This window comes from Zonotrichia albicollis, chromosome 14 (genome assembly GCF_047830755.1).
Source record: "Zonotrichia albicollis isolate bZonAlb1 chromosome 14, bZonAlb1.hap1, whole genome shotgun sequence".
Taxonomy (NCBI): domain Eukaryota; kingdom Metazoa; phylum Chordata; class Aves; order Passeriformes; family Passerellidae; genus Zonotrichia; species Zonotrichia albicollis.
The window spans coordinates 7,672,632-7,698,743 of record NC_133832.1 but is presented as its reverse complement, the minus strand read 5'-3'; the positions used below and the strand labels follow the sequence as shown (position 1 = coordinate 7,698,743).

General features: G+C 37.0%; 1 protein-coding gene across 3 annotated transcripts in view; it reads right to left on the bottom strand.

Moving 5' to 3' along the window:
* Positions 1-534: 534 nt before the first annotated feature.
* The window catches only part of FMR1 (fragile X messenger ribonucleoprotein 1), a 31,124-nt gene continuing 5,546 nt past the window's right edge, over positions 535-26,112 (bottom strand). Inside the window, exons 2-15 of one of the 3 annotated variants that reach the window (XM_074551277.1) lie at positions 23,102-23,154; positions 22,149-22,242; positions 21,071-21,142; positions 20,649-20,797; positions 19,556-19,649; positions 19,351-19,467; positions 15,769-15,939; positions 15,588-15,666; positions 13,188-13,297; positions 9,751-9,837; positions 6,730-6,925; positions 5,245-5,388; positions 4,210-4,292; positions 535-2,496 (exon numbers count right to left, since the gene is read on the bottom strand). In XM_074551277.1, coding sequence (XP_074407378.1) covers positions 2,335-2,496; positions 4,210-4,292; positions 5,245-5,388; positions 6,730-6,925; positions 9,751-9,837; positions 13,188-13,297; positions 15,588-15,666; positions 15,769-15,939; positions 19,351-19,467; positions 19,556-19,649; positions 20,649-20,797; positions 21,071-21,142; positions 22,149-22,242; positions 23,102-23,154 — 1,611 coding nt within the window. In that variant the 3' untranslated portion in view covers positions 535-2,334. Of the gene's footprint in view, positions 2,497-4,209; positions 4,293-5,244; positions 5,425-6,729; positions 6,926-9,750; positions 9,838-13,187; positions 13,298-15,587; positions 15,667-15,768; positions 15,940-19,350; positions 19,468-19,555; positions 19,650-20,648; positions 20,798-21,070; positions 21,143-22,148; positions 22,243-23,101; positions 23,155-26,112 lie in introns of all 3 variants that reach the window. The other 2 variants (XM_074551276.1, XM_074551278.1) reach the window with 2 other exon arrangements.

Below are 26,112 nucleotides of genomic sequence, written 5' to 3'. Positions count from 1 at the left end.
CAATAGGACGGACCTGAACTCAAGCATCAGACATTTGTTGCACTTTCAAGTTTTGTAACAACATGACTTTTCAAAATAAAAGTGTACATTTAGATTCACAGGTTACTTTGTTGAAATTTAATAACATTTAAAATCACTGGAATATGAACTGAAAGGGTCGTATGTGAAGTACACAAATACTGAAAAAGGTCATAACCCCAAAACCCACGTGGAAATGGAATGCAGCCAATTAGTCAGACTGTGGTTTAGGAATTTCACATTTACCTGGGTTAGCACCTTAGTGAACTCAACCACTGAATGTGAGAAATGAGTGCATGAAGTGTGACCACTCAACAGGTACTGCACCATTCCATGAGGAGACTGTGTCTTCTTGAGCATTTTGTGCTGTATTTTTGAAATCTGGTAGTATCTGAGATTTTTCTAAAATGTGTAAATAAACAATGGCTACAGTTAAAGTTTAAACAAAAAAAATACTTCCTACTTTCTGTCAGTTGAGATTTTTTAAAGCAATCATTCATAAGGATTGCATCAACATCAGTTAGCAGAGGAAGATCAAACTTTATTGAAACTGCTTGCATACAAAATATATTGCACTATAACCAAACAAATGTCAACATAAAATCCAATCTGTTGTAGCTAATATGTACAGAGAATATTGCCCAAGAGCAGTTACATTACAAGGTCAGTCTACCTTGGTTAATTATCTACAGTATTTTAAACCAAACAGCTTACAGATGATGTGTGCAAGGTACCAATTTCTGTTTTCAAATACTATACATTCCCAAAATAAATAACTAGAAATCAACATTAATGTTTGGCAATACTTTTTAAGACATTTTTATATTTGTTAAATCATGTGCAGTTCGTTGCCAGTTTTAGTATGCTCACCTGTATGCAAGGAAAAAAAAGAATGAAGAAAGCAAAGAAACAAAACTCACAAAATACATCAGAGGCAAGGTCAAGTTTGTACAATTCTGTACATAAACAGTGGCTCTCCTTCTGGAGTAATCTGAACAAAAATGGACTAAAATGAAGGTCCTTATGCAGTTGTGCCCAGTAAGTTTAACGTGTGATCAGAAATGAAAGAAAGCACAGCTCCTACCAGCTCTTCCCACCCTTCCCTGGTGTTCAGCTGTACTTTGCATCAAATTCTGTGACACCTTCATATTGGCTGGTAATTAGGACCCTGCAGCTCAAAATATGAAGAACTTTTATTTTACCTTCAATATTTAAACTACTGTATCTGTAGTTGCCAGGGCATAATGTGGTGACTTTCTTCTTACCTATCCTGAAATAGCCCCCAAATTAAAATAAGCAATTCAAAAATTTTGGGAGGATGAAAACCATCAATGCTTTAGGCTGGTCATCTGGCCAAACAGCAGGCACCCATTACTAGCTTGTGAACATGTTACACTTGTTCCCTCAGTAACAATGAGTTTTTTAGTTTTCCACAATGGAAAGATTTTTTTTTTTTAGTTTTTCTTTTTTAAAAAAAAAGCTTCTGTACTGCCTACAAAGAAAAAAATTACACCCCTTTTTCAATAACACTATTTGCCAAATCTTCAGTGCAAAATAAATTTCCTATTCTTATAACTGCCTAACTGAATGTTTATGTAAGGAAAAAATTATGGAAAGCATGCACTTGTCTATAAAGTACTAACGTCTGACAAGGATTGCTACATATATTTTACATTTAGTGTTACCAACTCATCTTCCCTGATTTCTGCATCCAAATATAATATTCCTACCTGCCAAGATATAAAAAAGGCACAGATCATACAACTTTTTTGCTAATGAAAATGACAATTGTTACATCACACAGATTTCAGGGTCCACCAAAATATTGAAAAAGGTGGACCAGAATGTGAACTGACACAGGACATAAAACGACATAGCATTTCATGAAGAACTGGTAAGTTAGATTGAAAACAGAAGCCAATTTGATTACTGCAAACACTATTTATTCTGAAAATTGAAATTGAGCAGTGAATTTGACCCGATGTGTTAAAATGGTACAACTGAACAGAAAGTTTACCAATGCACAGCTCAGTATTTTTAAAACAAACAAAAAAGAATCTTTCATCTTTTGAACTGCAATATGTACTTGGAAGCGATTTTCAGAAGTTCAGGTATTTTTATGCAAATATTTGAATAACTTCTTATTCTGAAAACAACTGCATACTGTTGATGTTAAAAAAGGCTAACAGAGAACATATGTTCATTTCATGCCCTGCGCCATCTTGCCTACTATTTTGTCTTTGGCCTAACAAGTTTCTCTAACATGGAATAGGAATTACTGAAACAGTATAGGAAGTATGACTTCAGTTATGCAGTTTAGGGGACTCCGTTGACCAGCGGCTGCTGAGCGTCCGCGCTGTCCGTCTTCTCCTTCTTGGGGTTCCGCTCCTTGCCCGTGCGCAGCCGGCTGCCTTCGCTCGAGGTATTCTGTAAGGTTTGAGTGTGGACACTCCTTTCATTATTGCAGTCAGTTCTGATCTGGAACAATTCACAGTTATACAAAGCATTCTCCTCCTTTCCTCCACCCCTGGGCGCTCTCGGAGCAGCAAATAGTGCCAGCCCCTCATGGCTTTGTTAAATGTATCCAGCTGCAGGGGAGGGTGAAAATTCTTTTCTGTTCAAAAATGCCACATACCTGTGAGCCAAAAAATCCTCTGCCATCTACCTAGCATTTGGAGCTAAGAGAAAAATTTCCAGTTTGTTTGTGCACAAAAGAGTTGAATTAGTATTAGATGGATCCTTGAAACATTACTTCAGCTTCTAGTAATTTGACTTCCTACTCTTTATATGCAAAAAGCCCCCAAATGACAGTGTCATTTCACAGCAGCATCTCTGAATTTCAGAATCTACTCAGACCTTTTCTGAAACTGAAAAAAAAATCCATTTAATACACCCAAAAAATTTCTGCAGTCTTTTTAAGTGGCCATAAAAAACTTCAAGAGAGCATGTTGAAAGCATATTTTTATACTTGCAAAGGAGGCAAATGCTTATTCCTTTACATGTAACATGACTTTTGCAACTTGCTCAGCCAAATCTGAACAACATGCAAGTCCTTATTTTCTTGTAACGTGTTACTGCATCCAAATCTTGAGGCAACAGATAAAAGCCCCCATGATTTAAGTGTCTTATGTATTTTTTTTTCACTACCACAATTCCTCACTGCCTACTTCAAACTTGGTAAGGTAATTACTAATTAATTATAAAACTCACACAGCCATTATTTATTTTTTGTTTTGCAAAGTCAATTACTTGCATTTCATATGCCTATTCAATTACTACACCTTTAAGTTCAGCACTCCCATTTCAAAAACTAAGCACTGGTCACTTATTCCATTTTGGCCCATTACTTAACCAGGTTTTCCAAAAACCAAGCCAAGAGTCACCCTGACGTCCCTCTGGCACCACCACACAGAGGCAGCAGCTTGCAGCTGCTCTGTGTTTCTTCCTCCCAGCTTAACACATCCTATGCAGTAAGAGATGGTGGAAGGTTTGCAAGCTACCACTTACAGCAAGGACAGTTTCCATGTGGGGAAACTTAACATATATACATAAGGTATCAGCTTGATAACTTCATGAAACAAAGCATTTGAAAAAATGGGGAAATATCTTTATAAAAAGCATAAAAATATTTAAAGGTTACAAGATATTTCAAACCTCTTACTTGAAAAGTTTCTTGATGTGAATTTTAAACTTACTTTCTAGACTGAATAGCCTTCAATTACAAATGTTTCATTTAGTAGTGAAGGTAGTTTCTGAAGTTTAATCTTTCTTACTCTGAGGATTCTGGCTACAACACACACTCTTTATATAGTGTTAAGGATTTTCTTCCCTCAGGTACACAGAAAATAGACAAAAACACACAACACAGCAAGAAAGAAAAGCTAAAACCAAAGCACCAGTAAGAACAGAGACTGAAATCAAGCTGGTTAGTACATCCTTGGGACTTGACATCAGTTTTTCATCAGACAGAGCTCAACAGCATTACAAAATTGCATTTTGCACAGCTTGATATAGAGTCCTGAGCATCTGCATCATTTTGTAACACAACTTTTGTAGATGTGATTAGGGAGTCAGAGAACATGGAATCACAACGCTACAGTACCACTCACAACTCACAACAGCAGACTCTACTGTTACTATAGGACACAATGCAATTTAAAGAGTACAGACTTCCCACATGAGCAGAGTTACCTCAAGGGACCCGTCCGCTGTCCTCCCTTTCGCCTCTCGTGAGTTGCGCTGACGGTTGTCTGTTCGCGACTGTTCGTCGTTGCCTGCAAGGAGAAATCACCCACCAAGTTGTTCAACACAGACATCATCTTCTGCTACTTAAATTTTACACAAGCACAGGAGGCAATTCAGAATTTTCTGGCTCATGAACAAGTATTATTACTAACATTTAAAAACAGCTCTTAAACTACGGGCCAGGAATCACTAAAGAAAATGTTCTCAGGTGATAAGGCAGATAAAACCTCAGTGTTGTAAACCACCACAGTTTAAAAAAAGACTCACTATTGACTGGAAAAAAAAACATTTCTCAAAATGACTGACCACAGAAGAGAGGTACACAATCAGCAGTGCTTAATACCTTCACACTTTTCAGTGGCTTATAAGCTTTCTAAATTATACATTACTGTCTTTATTATGCAGCACCCATATTTTGAAAAAAAAATAAATCAAGAAATAAGCAGAGCTGCAGAATCAAGTATTTTAACCAATAAATATAATGGAACATCATATGTTCTTGTATATATATTTAGCTTTTTAAAGTTCTCCCATGTTACTTTTGCCTGGTCCTTTCCATTGAACACATAAATTACAATGTTATCCTGTTCCAATAAAATCAAATATAAGAAGATGTGAATACGGACAGCTGAATGAGTAAAACAGATTTTAAAAGATTTTTCTGTATCTACAGACAAACTAGAATTTGATTCCTTGATGTCCATGTGTGATAGACAAACTTGAGCCAAGAGACATTTCAGGAAAAAAAATGATAGCGAAAACCCCTCAAAAATAAAGCAGGTCAAAAAAAATTATACCTCTCTGCTCAGTGCTTAACACATCCGAAACAAAATACTCCATTTAAAAGACTGCCAAAGAGAAGTCAGGAGAGGCCAGCAGGTGGGGAGTTGGAGCAGATAAGAACAGGAGCAGCCGGCAGAAGGGAGTTTGCTTTAGGATTCGCTCACTGCCAGCCGCTTCCAAAGGGAGTCTCTGCTTTACCTTTGAATCCTCCGCGGCCCCGCCCGCCCTGGCCTCGGGCGCCGCCGCCGCGCCTCCGCCCGTCCCCCCGGCGCAGGTAATTGTCCCGCTCCTCCTCCGCCGGGGCCGCCGACCAATCGCTCAGCTCGTCTCTGTGATCAGACTCTGTTTCAGAAGCATTTGATGCTTCAGAATTAGTTCCTATCAAGAGGATGAAAAAAATCCAAACACGCCAGTGTAGCTTAGCATGGAATTACTATAGTAGAATGCAAAATGTATATATTTAAATTCTTTCTTTCTTTTTTGTTAATGGACAGTTTTGGGATGTTTTTGCCTCTATAATGTACATCATACAGAAAGGTACACAATATATATTACTTCTTCAAAATTCAAGACAGACTAATAAAAATTAGTTGTGTGTTTAAGGCTAAATAATTAAGTGTGTCACATGCTTAAAATTGGTGTTATCAGTATATCAATGGATTACTGAACATACTACAAAATGTAATAGACGTCTAAAAAGACATAAGTGTAATAGACTAGACTCCTTCGTATTTCTACAACTGAAAGTTGTGAATGTAACCTGTCCTGTCTCCTCTCACCACTGCAATTCATCTATGAAAAGAAAAAAATTCCATCATGAAACAGCCTGTAAACAGACTACAAAAGAAGAGAACAAAGTCAAAATGCTAGAAATGTATCAATTCAAATAAATGGCCATTGCAATTTTTCCAATTAACAGATCACCTTTATTGACAAAAGCTGGTCCTTTCCCCATTTTTTCCCCCCATAGCCCATATTATTAGCAAAGTGAGTTCACATCTTCTAAAAATAGTAAACACCACAAAACCATTAATTTTGTATATGCAGAACGTAAGCTATGATTTTCTTACAAAGTTCACACTACAGGCCTTTCAGTCAGGACAAACACCAGCTGACCTACATTATGGATAATGCAGTAATAGATTGCTCTGAAGAAGCACGATCTGGAAAACTATTCATTAATGAATTATCCAAGGTTTCAAAGAGTAACACATTATTTTGGTGAGTATGGTCTTCTATTAAAACATAAAAGTTCAATTTAATATGAAGAAAATAGCTTTCCTGTAAATTGAGCTACACAGTATTTTCACCTATAAATATTTATATTAGGATAGACTCACACAGGCTTATATGAAAACTTAGACTTTATGGTCAGGAATTGTTCAAAATATAGATAAAACAACAATCCTTGCCCTAAGGAGTTAGGGAATAACTAGTTATGCTCCATAATGTAGGAGACAGAAGCATGCTGTAAGAAGCAGGAACTGCATGGAAATCAGTGTAGACTACAGGAAAGCACTACACTTGGAAATACTTTCTTACAGCATCAAGCTCTGTATCATCTTCAAATATTAACGCTCAATAGTAACTGCATTGTAAACAGCTCTAAGTCCAGTCTTTTCCAAGCAGTCACGAGAGCAGGAGGCCTCCCTGAGCAGTGCAGGTGTCCCTGGAGGCACCTACCTGAAGCATAGCCTGGCCCACGCCGGCTGTGGCCGCGGTTCCGGTAGGGGCGGCTGCCGCGGCCGAGGCCGGGCCCGTCGTCGGTCATGTACCCTTTGTCCTTGTCCGGGCGGTTCGAGGGGGGCCGCGAAGTGGCTCCGATCTGGCGCAGTTGCTCATCAATCTGCAATCGTTCCAAACGCAGCTGGTCCACTTCCTGTGCAAACACAAGGCCAGCAAGTCAAGGACCACCACTATCAAACCATCTGTATGTGCACACACACGGGTCTCAGAGAGAAAAAACACTGAAATATTACAACCGATTAATACTCAAACAGTAAATCAGCTTTGAGAATAACCTGTCTAACAGAAAGGCTTTCAAATGTTCAAATCCATGTGCTACCAACACATTCTTACAGTGGCACAGTTGACAAGTTTAGGTTTGTATCAAGAAAAAGCATTCAGATCAGAACACAAGCTCTTTACACTGCTGCACATAACAACTAACAGTTATAAACCAATTCTGATGTAACAGTATTGTTCCTTAAAAGGCACTCTGCTGTTAAACCCTACACAATGATAATGAACAGTATGAGGAAGCATAGAGAGAAAAGTGCTGTAACTCAGGCACAGAAGCATCAGCACACAGCACCCTTCCCATATACAAGTGGGTAAAAGAGATACAGCAACACATATTCATGAAGTACCTTTGCTAGTTTCAGATCTTATCTAGCTCACATCAGAGTGGCAATCTCCTTTTTCTTTAATTAGGGAGAAATCTATTGATAGAAGTTTCATTCTGACACTGCATCCTCTGCAGGTCACCTAGCCCAGCTAGGACTTTGCTAAGATGCTCTGGTACTCAGGAATGCACTCCATCAGTGACTTGGTGTACGGCTCATCTCTCCCCCTTAAGATACTCCCTAACTCAACCTTCCTTTAGGAAGACTACGACTTCTTGCTCCAGACTCTGCCATTGGTATAAGGGGCTGATGTTCCTTAGGATGAAACTTAAAATTAAAAAAAACCCCAAAACTGAGGATGACATTCAGCATCTCATCCTTCCTGTTTGTGAGCAAGTTCCCATCTCCATCCAGCAGCAGGCCTGTATTTTCTTTGGTATTCCTTTTGCTGCCAATATCTCTGCAGCAGCTCTTCCTGTTCCCCTTCACATCCTTGCCATATTCAACTCCTGATGGACTTCAGCTTTCCAAACTCATCCCTGCCCACACAAATTGTGTCCATCTGATTCACCTGTCCTGACTTTACTCCTTGTATCCTTGGTTTTCCTATATTAATTTAGTCACAGGTTTCTTGCTGATCCCTGCAGGCCTACTGTTTCTTTAGTGTGAACACCTGCATATCAAGATGGACTATTCTTGAGTTTGGTGAAGGTGATGCTTTAAGAGCTGCTCTTCCAAACCTGTTTTCCTTCCAGGAATGTATCCTATGGGATTCTTCCAAGCAGATCCCTGAACAGGCCCAAGTCCACCTTCCTGCAGTCTGAGGCTGTGAATCCTAAGTCTGGTCTGGTCTAAGTCTTTCCTCTCAAGAGCCTGAAAATTCACTACAGTCATTCCAGCCAAGTCTGCTTTCTTCTTTTTACAGACAAAGAAATCCATGACTCTGAGCTGATACAGTACATTTGATGTTGATGCACTATTATGTATCTTTTACAAAAAGTTTCCTTAATAATCTTTGCCTGGAGGCATAAAAACATGAAAATCTTAGAGGAGCAGGTCTGTCCCACTTCTTGTCAGTGAACTAGAGGACATTATTCTGAATCGGAAGGCAACAGGCCACTAAGATAACAACATTTTCTGTGTTTATGTTGAATGGGATAAGAAGGCCAAGATAAAACCTTAGAGATAAGAATCTATCCAATAGTTATCACAGACTGAGGAACACTTACTTGTGACCTTTGGCTCAGGAAGGTTTAAGGGCACTAAGACAAAGTGATCATAGTTGACAATGAACTGATCAATTTAAAGCAAAACTGCTGAGCTATTAAACACTTCTCACTACCACGTCAGTGCCCATTCAAGTACTGACTCACGTGCAAGTATGCACTTTAGGCAGCCAAAGAAGTTTAAACCAGAAATATCTTTTCAAAGCATAGCAAGCATCCAAGAAATGAACTTGATTTTTAGTATTAGTTTTCATCTGGTTCTTCTCTGCCTCTGCCTTGTGACACCTGCAGAGCTGCTGTACCTCTGCTCCAAAACACTGACAAAAGCAGAGTTAAAAGGTAAAAGTGACTGAGTTGGTAAGAAAACAAAAGTTGTTTCTTCTCCTGACTTCTTTGATTACCTGTATTGAAAAGTTTAACAATGTATAGAAATTTCAGCATTCTAAAACAATCACTGATGGCTACTGCACTGACTGGACATAAACCATGAATGATCTGAAGGCTTCAAAACAGATGCAAGAGTTTATTTAATTAAATGAACTCAAAGCTGTCCCTACTGTTACATCTGGCCCTGCCATTGGGCACCTGGCCACAACCACCACAGGCAAAAGTAACTATAAGCAACAGTATGGGCTATTTTTTGCTCCCTATACAACAGACCACTCATCACAGACTACTGGGGAAGTTATGGAGCCAAGAGGCAAACACAACATATAAAGGTGAGTGCCTACAAAACATACTCAGGTATGAAATGTCAATTCATTACAGAAAAAGTAATTTAGCATTTTTGCATTAAAACAAACCCCCACTCTGTACAAGATTCTGCATGGAAGGCCGTTTGCTCTGCAGCTGCATGAAGGACTGACTACTCTCTCATATATAAAGCTGACAGCACATTTTGACAGATTTTTTTATTTTCTTACTCTTTTGTAATGTGCATCCTGAAAGATGTTGTCATCCCATTGTTCAGATAAATTATTCTTTTAAAAACCTTTCATTTTCAGACAGAAAACCTTTTATAATACTAATTGTTCAACAGCCTCAGGATCTGAACAGTTTATCATCATCACACTGTTACCACCCTAAGTATTGATAGAAAAAAATCAGTGGTAAAGCAGCATCATCATCCTCACCTTTAAATAATTAAGATGATAATCCAGAAGAACAGTTGCATTAGTGATGCTATCCTTGGTTCCTACAAACACAAATGGTACCATGCCCTAAAACACAGAAACAATAGGCTTTGGTTATTGATAAGGTATTGAATTCTGAATTAGGTAATGAATTCAAACTACTGTAAAACCTGAAAACAATTCTTACACCATGAATAAGCAAAAATGAAAAAGTGAGACAACAGTCTATTTTAATTCTGATATTGACTACACCATGTACTCTAATTCCCTTTATGCAAAGAGCTTTTTTCAATAGGCAGATTTACATCATTTGCATCACAATGTCAATATTTATTTATCTGAACAAGTGAAAAAGAGACAATTTAGAACACTATGTTTTCCCCCTTCAAGCTAATACCACCTTGCATCCATTCTCTCACAACAGCTCCTTTTGGTCTACCTTTGACCTTTTAAAAAAGTAAATCAAATTAACATTCTGTCACAAAACAAAACCTGATCCTTCTTGAAGATCTGTACAGCTGTAAAAAAAGTGCCAAAAAATATTCAAGGAAGAGTTAGTACTTCAGGTGATGATTTCTAACTTACAGTTCTTCTACCTTTCAAACATGTGAAGTGATTCAATAAACACATGGAAAATATAAATCTGGAAATTCTAAAGTCTGAAATTATGACACTGAGAGACAAAATACCTAAAGATTAACTTAGGTAGCCAAAGCAGGTGAAAACAAAAACTATTTAAAAGGTTTCATTGAGTGTGGAAAACAAAGTAAACCTTGGCAACAGAAGGACAATTTCTACACCAAAACTACTGACACTCAGCCAGGTCCCTGCAGCATTTCAGAGGTGTGAGTGCAGCCCACCCAGGCCCAAGGAGAGAACCTGACTGTTCCAGCAGCTGCAGCAGGAGAAGCTTCACTGGGGACTGCAGGGTTAAGCTGAGCATCTCCAGCACTCAGCTGCTGAAGCCCAGGCCACTGCAGAGCAGAGCCTGGCACACCTGCTGATTATCTCAAAGATTGTTCTGCTATCTCATCATTACCTCTAAAGAAGCCTTTAATTTTCACTGTACACACACCCTTTACAGAACTGCATTCCAAAGGAAGGTTGGCTGCAGAAATTAAATTGAGACACCAATGTCTTAAAAATTAAAAGCACACTATGCTGAGATTGCCCAGGAGTGGCCAGTCTAAAATCTGTCTCCCCTTTTAGGGTTGTGTTTGGTTTTCTTGCCCTCTCCCTTTCTTTTACAGGCAAAACCCTTATATTAGACCTTACACATCTACATTAAGTAACCAGGAAAAATAATATATACACAGTCCTCTAGTCCTAAGGAACCTCAACATTAACACTGATTTTCATAAGCATTAAAGATTCTTTAGCCACAGGCATTGTTGACTGAAATGTTTTATTATCTGGGGTATTTTAAGTTTCATAAATATTTTATACAACCTGATAAAGAGCAGTGAAATTTCTACTAAACTGGCACTAACTAGCTCACAGTATCAATTATTAAATGATGACAAGACAAATGATTTAAGAGGGCATTTAAGGAAACGGCTTCTGTTGCTTCTGGCAGTGGATTCAAGGTATGACAATGCCAGCTATTAAGAATATGAGCTGGTAACCATGTCAAGCAATTTCAGCCATACAAAAGCAGCAAAGTGCTTATTTATTGAACCTTATTTTTGTCTTCAAAGCAAAAGTACCTATGTTCAACTTGGCTGCAGTGGGGGGAACTGAGCAGACCTTATGTGCATACTAAATTCAGGGATAAAAGTAATATACATTACTGTAACAAACAGCACCTATCTCATTTTAAAATATGAAAAGCCTGAAGATAGCCTGTTATAAAATAATGGGATGTATAAAACTGCACTTCAAACCAATGGGCAGTATTCTAACATTTCAGTCACATAAAAAGAATCAAGTGCTGTATTAAAATTTAATTGAGCTACTGTTCTACCAGAAGAAGAAGGGCTTCAATATCCAAATTTACATATGGAAAGATTATTTGGATTTTATAGTTGAAATAAAGCTGCATTCAATTTACAACTCTTACCTGTTCAAGTCTGATCTCAGGTTTCTGAGATGACACAACTAACACATGAAGCAGTGCAAGCAATGCCAGTGTTAGTAATGTCATTACAGGTAAAATAAAACAGAAGTATGAATGCAGAGCTTGACAGGTAAAAAAGACCTTTCAAGATAATCCTTCAAAGCTGCATTTTGGACGGAAAAGCGTAAGCAAATCAGCTTTTTCAAGTCAGAATTAAAAAAATAAAAAAGCCAGACATACTCCCTGCAGCCATGAGTACTGGCTCTTTTACCCTTCTGTGATTCTCTAGTCTGCAGCAACAGCAGCACCCTCTTGCTTATTAAACTAATTCCATTTTATGCTGCAGGAATTGTTCTTTAGAAATTAAATATGACAGACCAGTGAAACCTTTAAGTCTAAATATTGACCATTTACCTTTTCAGACAGATGTAAAAGCAGCAGAATAGTAAAAAAAGCCCTTAGTTAATTGCTTAGCCACTCTGTATAGAAAGATGGAAATTGGATTGTGGATTTCCACTAAGTCCTACAGCGATAAAACAGCAGAGGAAATAACTACTCAAGCAAGAACATAAGAAACCACATTTCATAGCTTATCCAAAGTGCAAAGGTTCTTAGCTGGTACATATTTGGATTCTGAGGTAAATGAAAGGCAGTTCAGTTTTCTTTAAGCACATTTCACACCTGGAACTGCAGGGAGTCTTTTTGCATTGAGATGTCAAGACCTTCATGCTGTAAGATTTTTTGCATACCACAACCTTGCCCCTCAATGCAGCCCCACACAGAAGTGCCTCAAATGACAATGTTTGAGACTTCATTCAGGCCCTTTGCAAGGCTGCCAGCCCTCCTGTGCAAACCTGGGCTTTCACAGTGTTCATGCTCGTTTTTTTTTTTAGGTTATAATTTACAGGCTCTTGTGAACCTAGGTAGTATTTTTTAAAAGCAGAGATTTAACACAAGGCACAAGTTTTTCATTTCAACAGAAGAAATTGCAATGAAAAATTAAACCGGGTAAAAAGCTAAGAAATCAAACTCAAAGAAGATTAATGAATGAAATCAGTAAGTTTCATATATATGGATTTATAGCCTAGCACATGCTGGGAAATGTCATTGCTTCCAACAGGAACCACATGAAATCTCTAAGAAGGTGCACCACCAATAAATTTCACAAAGCATTTTTCTAAAACAGAGAAGCCAAATTTATATAAAAAATATATAAAAAAAATTTTTATTCCTCAGCATTAATAGAAAAGGATAGAATCCATGAGAAAACACATTACTCACTTATCTTACCACTACAAAGATACAAGGAAGAAATTATTTGATAATTGGGTAGAATATAACCAATTAACAAAAAGAAAAATTAAATGAACTGTAAACATACCTCTTCTTGTGGAATATTTTTGTCATTTTCAGCCTCAATTCTCACTCTTACAACACCGGATTTGTCCACTATCTCTTGAATCAGTTTTCCATTTTTTCCTATTACCTTTCCTACAGAAAGAACATACAGAACATTCAACCTGAGAGTATTGCTATACTCTAGTTAGACAAGACTATTTAAGTGCCAGTGCAAGAACTTGATCCTCTACAACCAAGATTTAGCTAACAAGCCACAAACTAAAATGTCCACATAAGCTTGTGGTGGTAACTTATAAAACACATTGATTACAGAAACATTCAGTACCTTGAATGCTTATTTGGTTTTGCTTTGGTAGGTTTAAAATAACTTCAAAAATTACAAACACTTCTGTTTGCATTTAAAATAGCCAATCAAAACAAACAAAAATCATTTTACAGTGCCTTAACATCTGCTGGAACTATTCCTTGTGTAAGCAAAACTTAGTTCATTTACAAAGTCTTAGTTGATCAAATACTACCAAAGATACGGTCTGAGGCAGATGAAAAATTCTCTGAAACTGAGGTTTTCAGACATTTTTGCCAGTAGTTTATAATTCACTAAAAAGTCGAAGATAAAAATGGAAATAGATTATACTCGAATGCCAGTAATGCAGACATGTATCTTCTGAAGCAGACATTCTACTGTGAGACAAGGAAAATGAAAATTTAGTTCTCTCCCATCTCAGCAATACAACATGCTGCAAACTGGCAGGAAAACGAAGCTGCTTGGGATGTGATGAGGGAGGACACATCCTTCGATCACAGCTTTCAAGAAAAGCTTTAAACAGTGATGTCAAACATGTTTGCTGGATGGAACAAAAAAAGCACTTTTATTTAACAAACTGCTGGAAATCCTAAAACATGATCTTTTTCATTGGCATGTCACTAATTTAGAGGTAAAAAACCCCAAGTGCATAACAGCTACTGTTTGACTGATACAATTAATCCATTAAGAAGAATTTAAATACCACTTTTAGTCACAACAGATTCCTATTGCTCCTATCATTCAAAGCTAAATAAAGTTTCATTTTTGTGTTCCAACTTTCCTGACATGAGTATTTGCAGAAAACATGACAAAATATGCCCAGTAAGTTCCTCCTCAATGACAAAGGCTGTTTTGATTGTCAAAAACTATTTCTGAGTACTTTATCTGAATACTTTATTTCATTATATATTACTGGCAAATGGAACAGCACCTTACTAGTAAATGTAAAAAAGCCTTGGTAATGATTTAAAAAATAAATCACACAAAACCTCCCCAACTTACATCAGTTATGCCAATCCAAGTTTTTGTGAGGATTTGACAACACACATAAATATTTTCAAATAAAAATGTCCATACAGTCTTTAAAAAATAAATAACATCTTGGATGGGTTTCTTCTTTGTTTTGATTTTTTTTTCAGTTTGAATTTTTAAAAATATAATTAAATAGAAAAAGGTGGTTGTTTGCATTTTCTTTATATGAAAAAGTATCAGTATATATATATATCTCTATATCTAAAAAAGCCTTCTGCATTTTTAAAGCAAATTACTAGGAATTTTAAAAGCCAATTTATTCAACATAGCTTATTTCAGACATAACATAGGGTTCAGCCAAAGTTATATTCTAAAGGATCCATGTTAAGAATAGAAATGAAAACCTGCCAAAAAAATATAATTGCTAAGTTCTAAAGAGAAACAGACTTTAAGACCTCACATTAAAATAATGATGGCAGCTTATCATTTTCACTTATCACCAGTAAAAACAGGAAGAAATAAGGAAAACTGCTTTTAATCAATTCCAGAGCTGAGCTGCCACATTCCTTAGGACTTGTCCTGCTGCAGAATTTCACACTGCTTCAACACCAGCTTTCATACACTCCCTGACAACCTATTAAAGCATTTGCTTTCAGGGCTGTGTTTTACCATAAAGTGTCTTCTCTGCTCTTTTCTAATCTACTGAATGAAATAATGTATTTTTATTTTGCTTTGTAGCATCAAAAGCTTATTAAAAGACTTCTCCAGATATACAAGGGCTGCATGTGTTTTTAAGGACCTTCTTCATTATTTGGCAATAGAAGTATTTTAAATTTTCTTCATCTGATACCTAGTTCATCTCACAGTACTACTTCTAAACATCTCTAAAAAGACAGGAGAAAAAAGACAAACATAAGTCAAAGAAATTATTCAAAATATGCTAGGAAAATCTGAGACTGCAGATTCATCTCTTCTATAGCTGAACTAATCTCTGGATTTGTTTGGGGGAAGTAAATAATTCTCCAGCTCAATCCAGAAATTATTCTACCTTGTACTTGAGCATCAGCACATTGCTTCCAGTTCAGTGCAGCTCTCAGAAGGCATTTTTCCTTACTTCCACAGAGGCAGCCTCCAGAAATGACTTACCTACTAAATTCCTTGGGACTTGTATGACATCTTCAGCAAATTCAAGGTAACTTCTTGCCTTTTTCACCGCATCTTGATCCTACAATAGAAAGAAGTGTAAGAAACAAGATACGTTTCCCCAAGGTTTTTGTTTGCTCGTTTCTTTCAGGTATTTTCTGAAATGATAAAGAGGAGAACTCACCTCTCCATAAATATGGAATGTACAAGTATCTTCATCAAGGTCAATGGCAGTCACTCCAGGGACTTTTCTGGCTTGCTGAATATTAGCACCGTGAGTGCCAATGGCCAAACCCATTAGGTCTTCACGTACTACAAACTGTTCATGGAACCGGGATGCAAGTTGCCTAGAACTCTGAAGGAAAATCTAATGTCAGCTCCCTTTGATTGTCTCTCCAGCACACTGGAGAGAGAAATCAACGTAAATTTCAAGCCTATTTTTCAATCAGATGCTTAGCCTACTTTTTATTTACTCAATCCCTTTACTGCACTTATTTTAGCATCAAAACCACCAAGGAGTCTCCTTCAGAAATGTTTTAAATGCTAACATAAGGCTGGCCTCTAGCTGTGTTGACACCTCCATTCTGAATTACCCTTTAATAGCTACAGCTATCAGGTGTTACTAGGTAAGATAGCACTCATAAGGTAGTGAAACAGTAACTGTGGTGATTATTTAAGCAAACTTTACCATCTCTGAGAAAAAAAACTGCACCAATTTCAACAGGTGGGTGAAACTGTAATAACTCAGTGACTGACACAATTATATATAAAACAGAGCAGCTGTGGATATCTAATGCACTTTAAAAAAATGAAGAAGCTGTGCCTATGCATGACAAAACAAAAAGTGTTTGAATTCAGAGAACAAGTGTGTTCAGAATTTCAGCCAGGAATCACACATCTACCCAGACAGAAGGGTCATACTGAGCACTCACAAGCGTGAGCATAACAGAACACAGGAAAGCAACAATTGTTTAATGCATTGTGGGAAGACAGAATTTCCAACTGTGATAATCTATTAAGGAAGGAGTGTTTTGCAAGGAAGAAACAAGATAAAAGCCAAGAGATATAATCCTGTCCATGTTTTTGCATTGCAATTGAAGCTGTAACTACTGTCAAGACATACATAAGCACACTTCAAATTAGCAGTTTAATGTCAGCAAAATGAGATCCTACAGATGTTGAGAAAACATCAAGGAATTGCCCACAACAACCCCTATACTGTTCCAGCTAAACTGGTACTGCTTTCTGAGCTGCTCCTGCTTAAAGCTGTTGGTAAATATCCTGTGCTAAATCACTGTTTCAAAGAGCTGGTTACAGCAGATAATGGTGTAAGTACCCAAGTGTTATGAAATACTTCAGATTATCTGAGAGCACTGTCAAGTACTTCAGTAGCTACATTACAGACAATTTGGAAAGCAAAAGTTATTTTTAATTGCTCACATTTCCACTTCTAACAGATAATCCAAATGCTGATTCACTAGCTGACATCTTTTATAGACAGCCAAATAAGAGGAGAGAACAAGATGACCAAGACAATGATCCATTGTTAACTATCTATGACGTGGAAAAGATGAAGCTACATCATCACTGAGGACCTTGGCTTTGACAGTCAAACCAGAGTTTTTCTGCCTGCACTAAAACATCACCAGCTTTTCTGCAAATTATTACGAAGTGTGCTCTGTTTAAACATCAGAAATTCTGTATTTTATTTCCCTCCAATACATTAAGAAGAAACATCTATGCAAATAATGTATTAATACCTACACAGCAGCCAGAACTGAGTTCTACTTAGATCCAGTAAAATACAAGCCAGAACACAAAACACTTGTCAATTCAGGCTGTTTAGTATGTGAACGACACCCAAAACAGCTAAATCACATCCAATGGGAAAGAATGTGAACAAAAAATAATCTGTTATTTTACTTGATGCTCTAAAAACCATGTTTGAGAAGTAGAGCCATGCAAGTCAAGAAGATAATATGCAAAAAAGAAGGTGCAACAAATAGGAAGAAAAAAACTCCACTGAACAAAAGAAGCTGGTCTAGTGATAATGACTCAGGAAACAAAACAGGTAAAACTGCTAGAAGAAAAGAAGGGGCAGACTTTGAAAGTTCAGTGACTATGAGAAACATAAAAAGGTTTACTTGATGAAAACAGTGAGCTGCTATTAATAATGCAGTAAAGCCCAAAGTGTTCACTAAATATTTTTTCTGCAGATGGACATATGCAGTCTGTTGGTATGTCAGTGTCTCAACAATAATCATGAATATGATTTTTATTATCTGAAGCTCTTCCTTTCAACTTTGGATGAAACTGATTTTATATTTACTCTAACTACAAGAAACACAAATGCCAAAATGAAAAATAGCAGCCAACTTCTGTCACACAAATTTTAACTGTATATATTTATCTCACAACCTTTATTTAAGTACTTAGGTAGAAACTGAAGTTCAACAATGGTTTTCTAGTGAGAACCAAATCAAGTTTGAGACTTTCACAGCAGCAAAAAGACTCAGTGCTACAATGACAAGAAGAATCCAAGATTAGTTTGGGAAAGGAATCAATGACAACAGTTGTTGGTGCATGCATTTGTGGGGGCATGTAAAGAGAATTAGCTCTAAAGAGGCTGTTGTTCTTCCCACCTCCAAAATAATACTTTGCACTTCAAGAGGTAAACTGCCCACACAACTGTCAGTTCTGGAGGATAAAGAAGAATGATTACTGAAGAGCTACAATGGGGTGCTCAGTAAGGAACACCAGTGAGGGGAAACTGGTCCATCCCTCATCTAGAGAAAAATCAAAACCCTAACAAACCTAGATTTCAGCTCTGAAACATCGAAATCAAGATATGAAAGAGGGAACAACAGAAGTGAGAAGCTCTTGTGGGAGTGAGTATGCCCACTGCACACACAAGGCCTGAACATGACATCCCACTTCAAAGAGATGGAACCCCTGGGAAGGGGGAATGAAACCTGGCTCTGCAGAAACACTGCTGGTATACACCTGTGTCAAACTGAGTTACAGGAGTTTAAGTGGTACCTCTGATTCTTGACAGTGAATCTAAAAAGTTTTCATAAATATTGCTATTTTTTCTAATTTGTAGATAGGAGAAAAACCATGAAGAAATGTTAATCCTGGTGTATAAAAAAACCCCTTATTTCCTTGCCTACTCTTTTCTTTTTTTTTTTCTTTTACCCATGGACAAGGATGACTCAAGCTTCTTGCCAGTCAACACCCACTCACCAGTCACAGGAGTATCAGAAGCTGTATCTGCTGTAAGATTATTTCCTAACATTTTATCTATAGACAAACCTATCCCTTCATACATTCTACCAGCATCAGTTTTCACCCCCTTCATCTCATTTTCACTGTATTATTTTGCTAGATCCAGTTCTAGTCCTATCAGGATCATAACATATTCACTCCCATCTATTTTTAAAGCTACCAAATATGTGGCATCATTTGTGCAATGATGGCTATTTTATGCTTCAAAATATGAAAGAAATACACATGTATGTGTGTCTACATAGCTGTATTCAATCCCCCACAAAATCCTGCTGATAAAAGGAGTCTTTGAAAGAACAGGCCTTGTAACTATAAAGATCTTTTCTGGATGATACTTCCACTTGCCTTTTTTACCAGCCAGATTATTATCAATACATCATTACTTTCACCTCAATGCAAGTCCCACCAGCTAAGAAACACACCAGGGATTTTTTTATTATCTGTTTCACTCAAATTACTTCAGGGAAGACAACCAACATACCTCCAGCTGTTTGCTGGCTTCTTCATTTCTCAGTATCAGGGATAGCTTGGTGCGCAGGCTCCGAAAGTGCATATCAATGAGCATGTTGGCTCGCTTCGTGGTCACGTCGTTGATTGACTGCATTGGTAATGAACACAACAGTGCTTTACACATGGACTCGTGAAACAAACCACTGCCAATGCTCCAGTAAAACATTTGTACTTACCAAAATAATAAGCTGGTGGTTTTCAGAATCATATGTTACAGAAAAAGCTCCAACTGCCTTTTTGAAGTCCTTATGTGCAGATTCTTTGGCACACCTAGGAATAAAAATGCAACAAAGTTAAAAATAGTAACCACTGCATTTATGGTTAACAGCCAAAAAGATTAATTCCTTAATACAAAGAATGTAAATAAAGATTTCCAAGCTCTCCCTTTCAAAGCAGGTGTTATTTTATTCTATTCTGTTATAATTTATTTTACTAATTTTTTTTTCATTTGTTTTCACAAGAGTAGGATTAGAAATATTTCAGAAATTTTCTGTATGCAAATCTGTGGAATGACAAGTTAGACAAAACTACATTAAAAACTATAATCACTATGATCAGCAAGTTCAAGATTTCAAACACATCATGAACCATTAAAATGTGTGATTTCATTTTAACCCCTGCAGCATTCTAAGGACCATATGCTCATCTCATGCTGTGCTTGGCTTCTCCAGGTTTCCTGTGTCTACTCGTGTATGCTGTAACACTAACTTCAGGAAGTTTTAGTCTAACCTGAATTTACAACTCATCCCACACTGAGGCAATAACATACATCTTAAGGAAAGCAGAAAGTGACCTGAAGGTAAACAAGGGGAGTCAGCATTATTGTGACTTTTAGAGCTGTAACTATACGACAACAACAGGTCCATGGCCTAGGAGAAAGTTAGCTGGCTTTGTATCGTACTCTGGGAGGTTTCATTATTGTTCAACTAATCCCAGAGCCATCATCAAATAATAAAAATTCTTCAAAAATGGATTCAGATTAACCTGTGCATACCAGTGAACAGTGCTAAGAGTGAAAATCTTAATCTGTATCACACATAAACCTTAAAATTTTGAAGAAAGTGTTTCTTCCTCCAGGAATAAACCACAATTCAAAAAATCATAGCTTCTATTTCTGAAGTATGACCACACCAATATTTGTAATTTTTTACATTTTTACATTGCAATAAGTTAATTTAGAGTGGTAAAAAGCATTATTATTCTTCTTGTCTCAGGCTTAAGAAGTTACCCACGATCTGAAACAAGTTATAAAGAAACGCTTGTACTTACATTTGCCTTAAATCTTCAGGAACTGCCAGTTTGATTTTATGAAAAGTATCTTTTGTTGCGGGTTTATTGGGGTTCACAGATCTCAAACGCTCAATTGTGACAATTTCGTTGTATGTAGCATCACAGGCTGCATATTCTATTACGTAGAACTGATATAAAAATAATAAAATCATCCAAGCCACATATTTTATGACATGAGTGAGCATTACACTATTAAGGAAAAGGTACTTTTGTTAACTGTACAAGTCAAATTTGACTTCTCAGGTTGAGGTTAATGGTAATTGCAACTGTCCTAATCAAGAAACTCTTAAAAAAATGAATAGAGATTAGTTCAAACCATAGTGTACATCAATATATAAAGAGAAAAGAAAGAGTATAAGTCAATATAAAAAATATATATATGTATATATGCATACTCCTACCTCACCCTTTATCATTCTCACTTTAGCCAACCACCAACAGCAGGGTTCTTTTTCATTTGCCCTGGAATAAACCTGAACAAAATACATACATTATATCCTTAAAAGACATCACAAAAGTTGACACTAATATGATCAGGAACTCCATAGGAACAAAACCCAGCAAAACATCTTAGTACAAAAAGTCTCTGAGCACAACACAGGAAGCATGTAACAGCAAGATTGTATAGACAAATAATAATAAATAATACAGCGCCCAATCTACTGCAGCAGCTGCCTCAGTCTTGCATGCAGTTAAAAGAGAGATAATTCTGACTTTTACATCAGTTAATATTTAATGAATAATATTTCTAATTGTGTGTAGGTCTGATGAAGTCCTACCACTGGGTGAGAGGGAGGTTACATATCTACACTTCTTTAGCACATATATGCTATCAGCCACACCTGTATTACAGAAGTTTTGCCATTTTCTTATTTTTCAAATTAAAAGCCTACAGAGCATGCAAGCAGAATGCAAATCTTACAAGGCCTCTTTCTTTAAATTAATTAGGAAAATAAATGTTGCAATTTTATAAAATAAGGAGGTTTTAGAAATATGCTGTTTAAAGTCAACCTATTTGAATATACACGTAAGTATTTACATATACACATATATTTCTATGTTTTCATGTACACACACATATAATGCAAATTATGATTCAGCTTGAAGCTTTGGTAATAGAGACATTATTACCTTACAGCTTAATAACCACAGTTCATCACCTATTTCTGAATTAAATGTCCTAAAAAGGACTGATCTGTAATCAATGCAACATTGGTCATGTCTATAAATCAGCATATTTGTAACTCATGGTACATGGAATTGTACATGGCCTTTTGTGGTACATGGAATTTGCATGGTTTATTACTGTCAAACTCTGGGTTTGGAGACGTGCCTGACACTGTGCTTTCTGCAGTACTTGGAATCAAAGGAGGTGACATCACCTAACATGGAAGCAAACCTTCCAGTGGCTTGGCTGACATTTTTCACAGCAAGTTCTCTCACTTCTCAAGACAAGAGCTGTTAATGGAGCATACACACCTCTACTTCATCGCTTTCATTTATGTCTTTATTATAGCCTGCAGGTGGTGGGAACCTCACATCATGGAATGGGATTTGTCTCTCTGGTTGCCAGCTGCAAACAAAAATCACAGTGAATGCTCTAAATATTTTCATCTTCTTTGCAAACAAAATCAAACATTTTTAATCCATTAATTTTACAGTTTCAAATTTAGTGGAGCTTTTGTGCATATATGTATGAAAGGTAATGTGATCCAATGTATACATAATAAGAAAAAACACATCCAAATGGCCACTAAGCATCTTAAATGAAACCCTGATGCCACCCTGCAGTCTTTCAAATCTTCTAGTAGAAGCTGTTTCTCTGTTTACAGGGATGGTTTTTAACCCCAACATTAGTAACACAGATTAAAAAACATTCCATAACATATTTGGACACTTCCTTCAAAAGAGGTCTATATCTTCTTTTTCCTTGGTTCTACTACAGGTTATGAAAATTTGATCAGGATCCAGTCTGAATAGCGTTTTCATTTTCAGTTTCTTTAATGGAGACTGGATAATTTTAGTTTCTAGATCAGAAAATTGGTATTCATCATTTATCTATAGAGCAAATTTTGTAATTATGGAATCTTCTAAAGCCAAGGCAAGACATTCACACGTGAAAGAGTCAGTAATGGTACAACTGCTGACTTACTCAAACATGGATTGTCATCAGGTAAATTCAGTGACAACATGATTACCTTCCCAGCAAAACCCATGTTACTATGGTTTTGCACTTGAAAGTATTTAAACCATTAAAAGCATTTATACAGAAATATCACAAAATAGTAGATACTAAATATAACTGTAAAACATGCCAGCAGCAAGTTTAGTGCATCTAATACACACTACTCTGCACTAAGCCATATTTAGGTCAATCAAATGCAAGGTTGATACTCTGTCATTTACAGGTACAACACCAGCAATACACTTACTTGTTTTCAAATGAAACTGTTATTGAATCTTCATGCACATCCTTTACAAATGCCTGTGGAGGAAACAAAGTATAATTATGTATGTTTATAGACACTTTTAAAAGTAATTTTAAGCCTGTAAAACACCTCCTTTCCACAAATGTTGATGAATCTCACAATGAAAGTATGTTTTAAAGTCAGCCTATTTAATTTTGCAACAGACTTATATAAAACACATACTGAAAGCTGATAACCTCCTTGGGTCCACGACTGCCAGCACACTGATACACAAACAGAATGCCTCAGCTGTGAAGGCATTATTGCTACTTTTTAGAAGCAACAGGAAAGGTTAGTAGGAAATGACAAGATAGTTCGACAATTTTACACGTTTGGTTTTTATAATCACATTTAATGTATACACAGGCACAGAAATTAAACATCAGTATTCCCCAAAAAACAAATGACACCAAAGCCCACAAACCTCCAAGTCCTGTCTCTTCCTTTACCTCAAAGTACATTTGAACATTGCACCAGCAAAAAACTCATCTATATCAATTTCAGCAGTGTCTTCCCCATATTTACCTCACCACACTAAGTCTGTAGAGCACAAACTTTATTTAAATGCCCTGGGGCCTGCCTTCCCTTGTCTCCTGGGGGAGGGACAGCAGCTCTGCTCTCCATGCCACCACAAAGCAGAGGCAGAACTAGAATTCAGCACTGAGGGCTCCTCCTGCCTTAAGCACTCCACTGCCTGATTTGGATTTGTCAATATTTAGCTTAAAGCCCCAAATGCTTCCCCCATTCCCCATCTACAGAACAGCAAGACCAGCATACTCAGAACTTTGGGATGTACCAATGAAAATATTTTTCTCAGCCTGAAACAATGGAGGTCACAGGTTAACCAGGGATGAAAAGATCATGGAGGTTTTATTCTTTAATTTCAAGTACCTCTATGAACTTCTAAAACAAGATGCTAAAGTGCTGAGTATTCCACTAACATTAGTCCACACATAGTATCATTGCAAGGTAGGTAAATAAAAGCCCATGAACATGAAAGAATAGAGAAATTTTTTTCTACTAATGGAGATCCACCTTAGTAGATTAAAAAAATCTCAGTAAATTTAAAATCATTTAGCAGCAACTACCACCTCTTTAGAAGAATTAATTAATGAACATTTTATTATTCTCCATTTTATTATTCTTGCCCTTGCAAGTTTCCAAGACAAGAAGAGATCTTATCTCTTACAAGGTAAGAGTCTCCCTTACATGGAACCTAAATGGTTTTTAAGAAATTCTTTTGCTATTTTTGCTTTACAAAGTACTCCAAAATATTTCCTGACTTACAGCAGTATCTTAGTATCAAAGTGCAACACCTGACCTGACCTAATACAGAGCTCCAAGAACTGGCTAAAATGAAGTGGCAATGCACATCAGTGTCATCACCCAGAGTCATTCAGTAAAAGGAAGAAACCATCCAAGCTGAGAACTGAAACATAACCAATGCCACTGTGAATAGAAGTCGAAGGAAAGCCACAGTGACAACAGCAAAAAATTATTTTACACCTTGCTCGCCTCACAATACTCTTAAGAACAAGACTTTATTATTACCAGCAAGCCAAGGAGACTTTAAAAAGTCTCCAAATGTATTTGCATAATTATGAATTTCAAAATTCCATATTCCTTCAAAGGGGATTACAAGCACAGCTGATGTTTTTCAATGACATGGTATAAAAAAGACTTAAGGCCACATCTCAAGATCATGTTCATAGCAGTACAGAAAAGATATTTACATGAAGAGGCAACAGAGCTCTCAGGTGATCATTATTGATACATTTAGCTCATGTTTCATATTGTGGTGTATTCTGTAAGAAGATTCCAGAACTGGAGATGCATTTGAACAATACAATAGTAGTCCTGACTCATTTCACATTACACAGATCACCTTCAAAGGCTTCACCCACGTGTCTCCAATGGTAGTAAAGTGCCACTTATTCTTACAGATGCAGCTGAAATGAATGCCTTTAACACCTGAAAACCACTGTGATCTCTACCAGACACTAGGCAGGGCTCCTTTGTGCCACAGACTGGACAAGGATTAATAGTACTATTCAAGTGTAAAAGCAGAGATTATTTTACAAAGCAAATTCCACAGAAATGATACCAGGAACACTTAACAGCCTTCAGGAGAACAGGGAAGAGCAACACAACTCATGCCCTGAGAAACAATCTATTCATACCTAATTTTCTCATATTTATAAAATGCCAAAAAAAATCACCTTTCCTTGTATGAAAGGTACTTTGGGAGAAGTCATCACCTCTGTGGTGAGGAAAACACCAAAAGGTGCCCTCATCAGCACTCTGAAAAAGTGACAGAAAATGGCAGAAAAATTCACAAGCACAGCAGCAAGACTACATCTCATATCCAGAGAGAAATGGAAGAGAGCTCCTAACATCCAACACACCTTGAGCACAATCCTAGGGGCTACAGCAATGTACCTCATTAAGGGTAATAATGCTAAAACTTACCATTAATAAGTAAATCACAATGTGCAACAAGTAAATCCAAGTTAAGCTGATGACTAGCCTGGACCTTCAAACAGTTCAGCAATTGTATTATCTGGAAACAGTAAAAGTTGAGAGATACAGGGGGCTGAAAGAGGAATGAACGACAGTGTCCTGTTTGAGCTCTCCTTAAACAGCTCTTGCACATTGCTTTGGTCACAATCCAGAAATCAGAGGGAGCCTGAACCAGGAGCACTGGTTAAACTGCTGGCCTAACACAGGTAGCATCAATGCACACACTGCCAGGGAAAATCACAAATCTGAATTTCTTTAGCTTACACCAGGTTCAGAAGAGTCAACCACAGAAGCAGATGAATATCTGGTTTTCCCTTCAGTCTGGCCAAAACACTGATGTCATAACTCTGTGATTTGTCTTTTAATTAATAGTCTCACAAAATTACAAGAGCTCATTGGAATAAATTTATAATTAATTACAAAGTGAACAATGCCTTGCCAAATAACTAATTTCA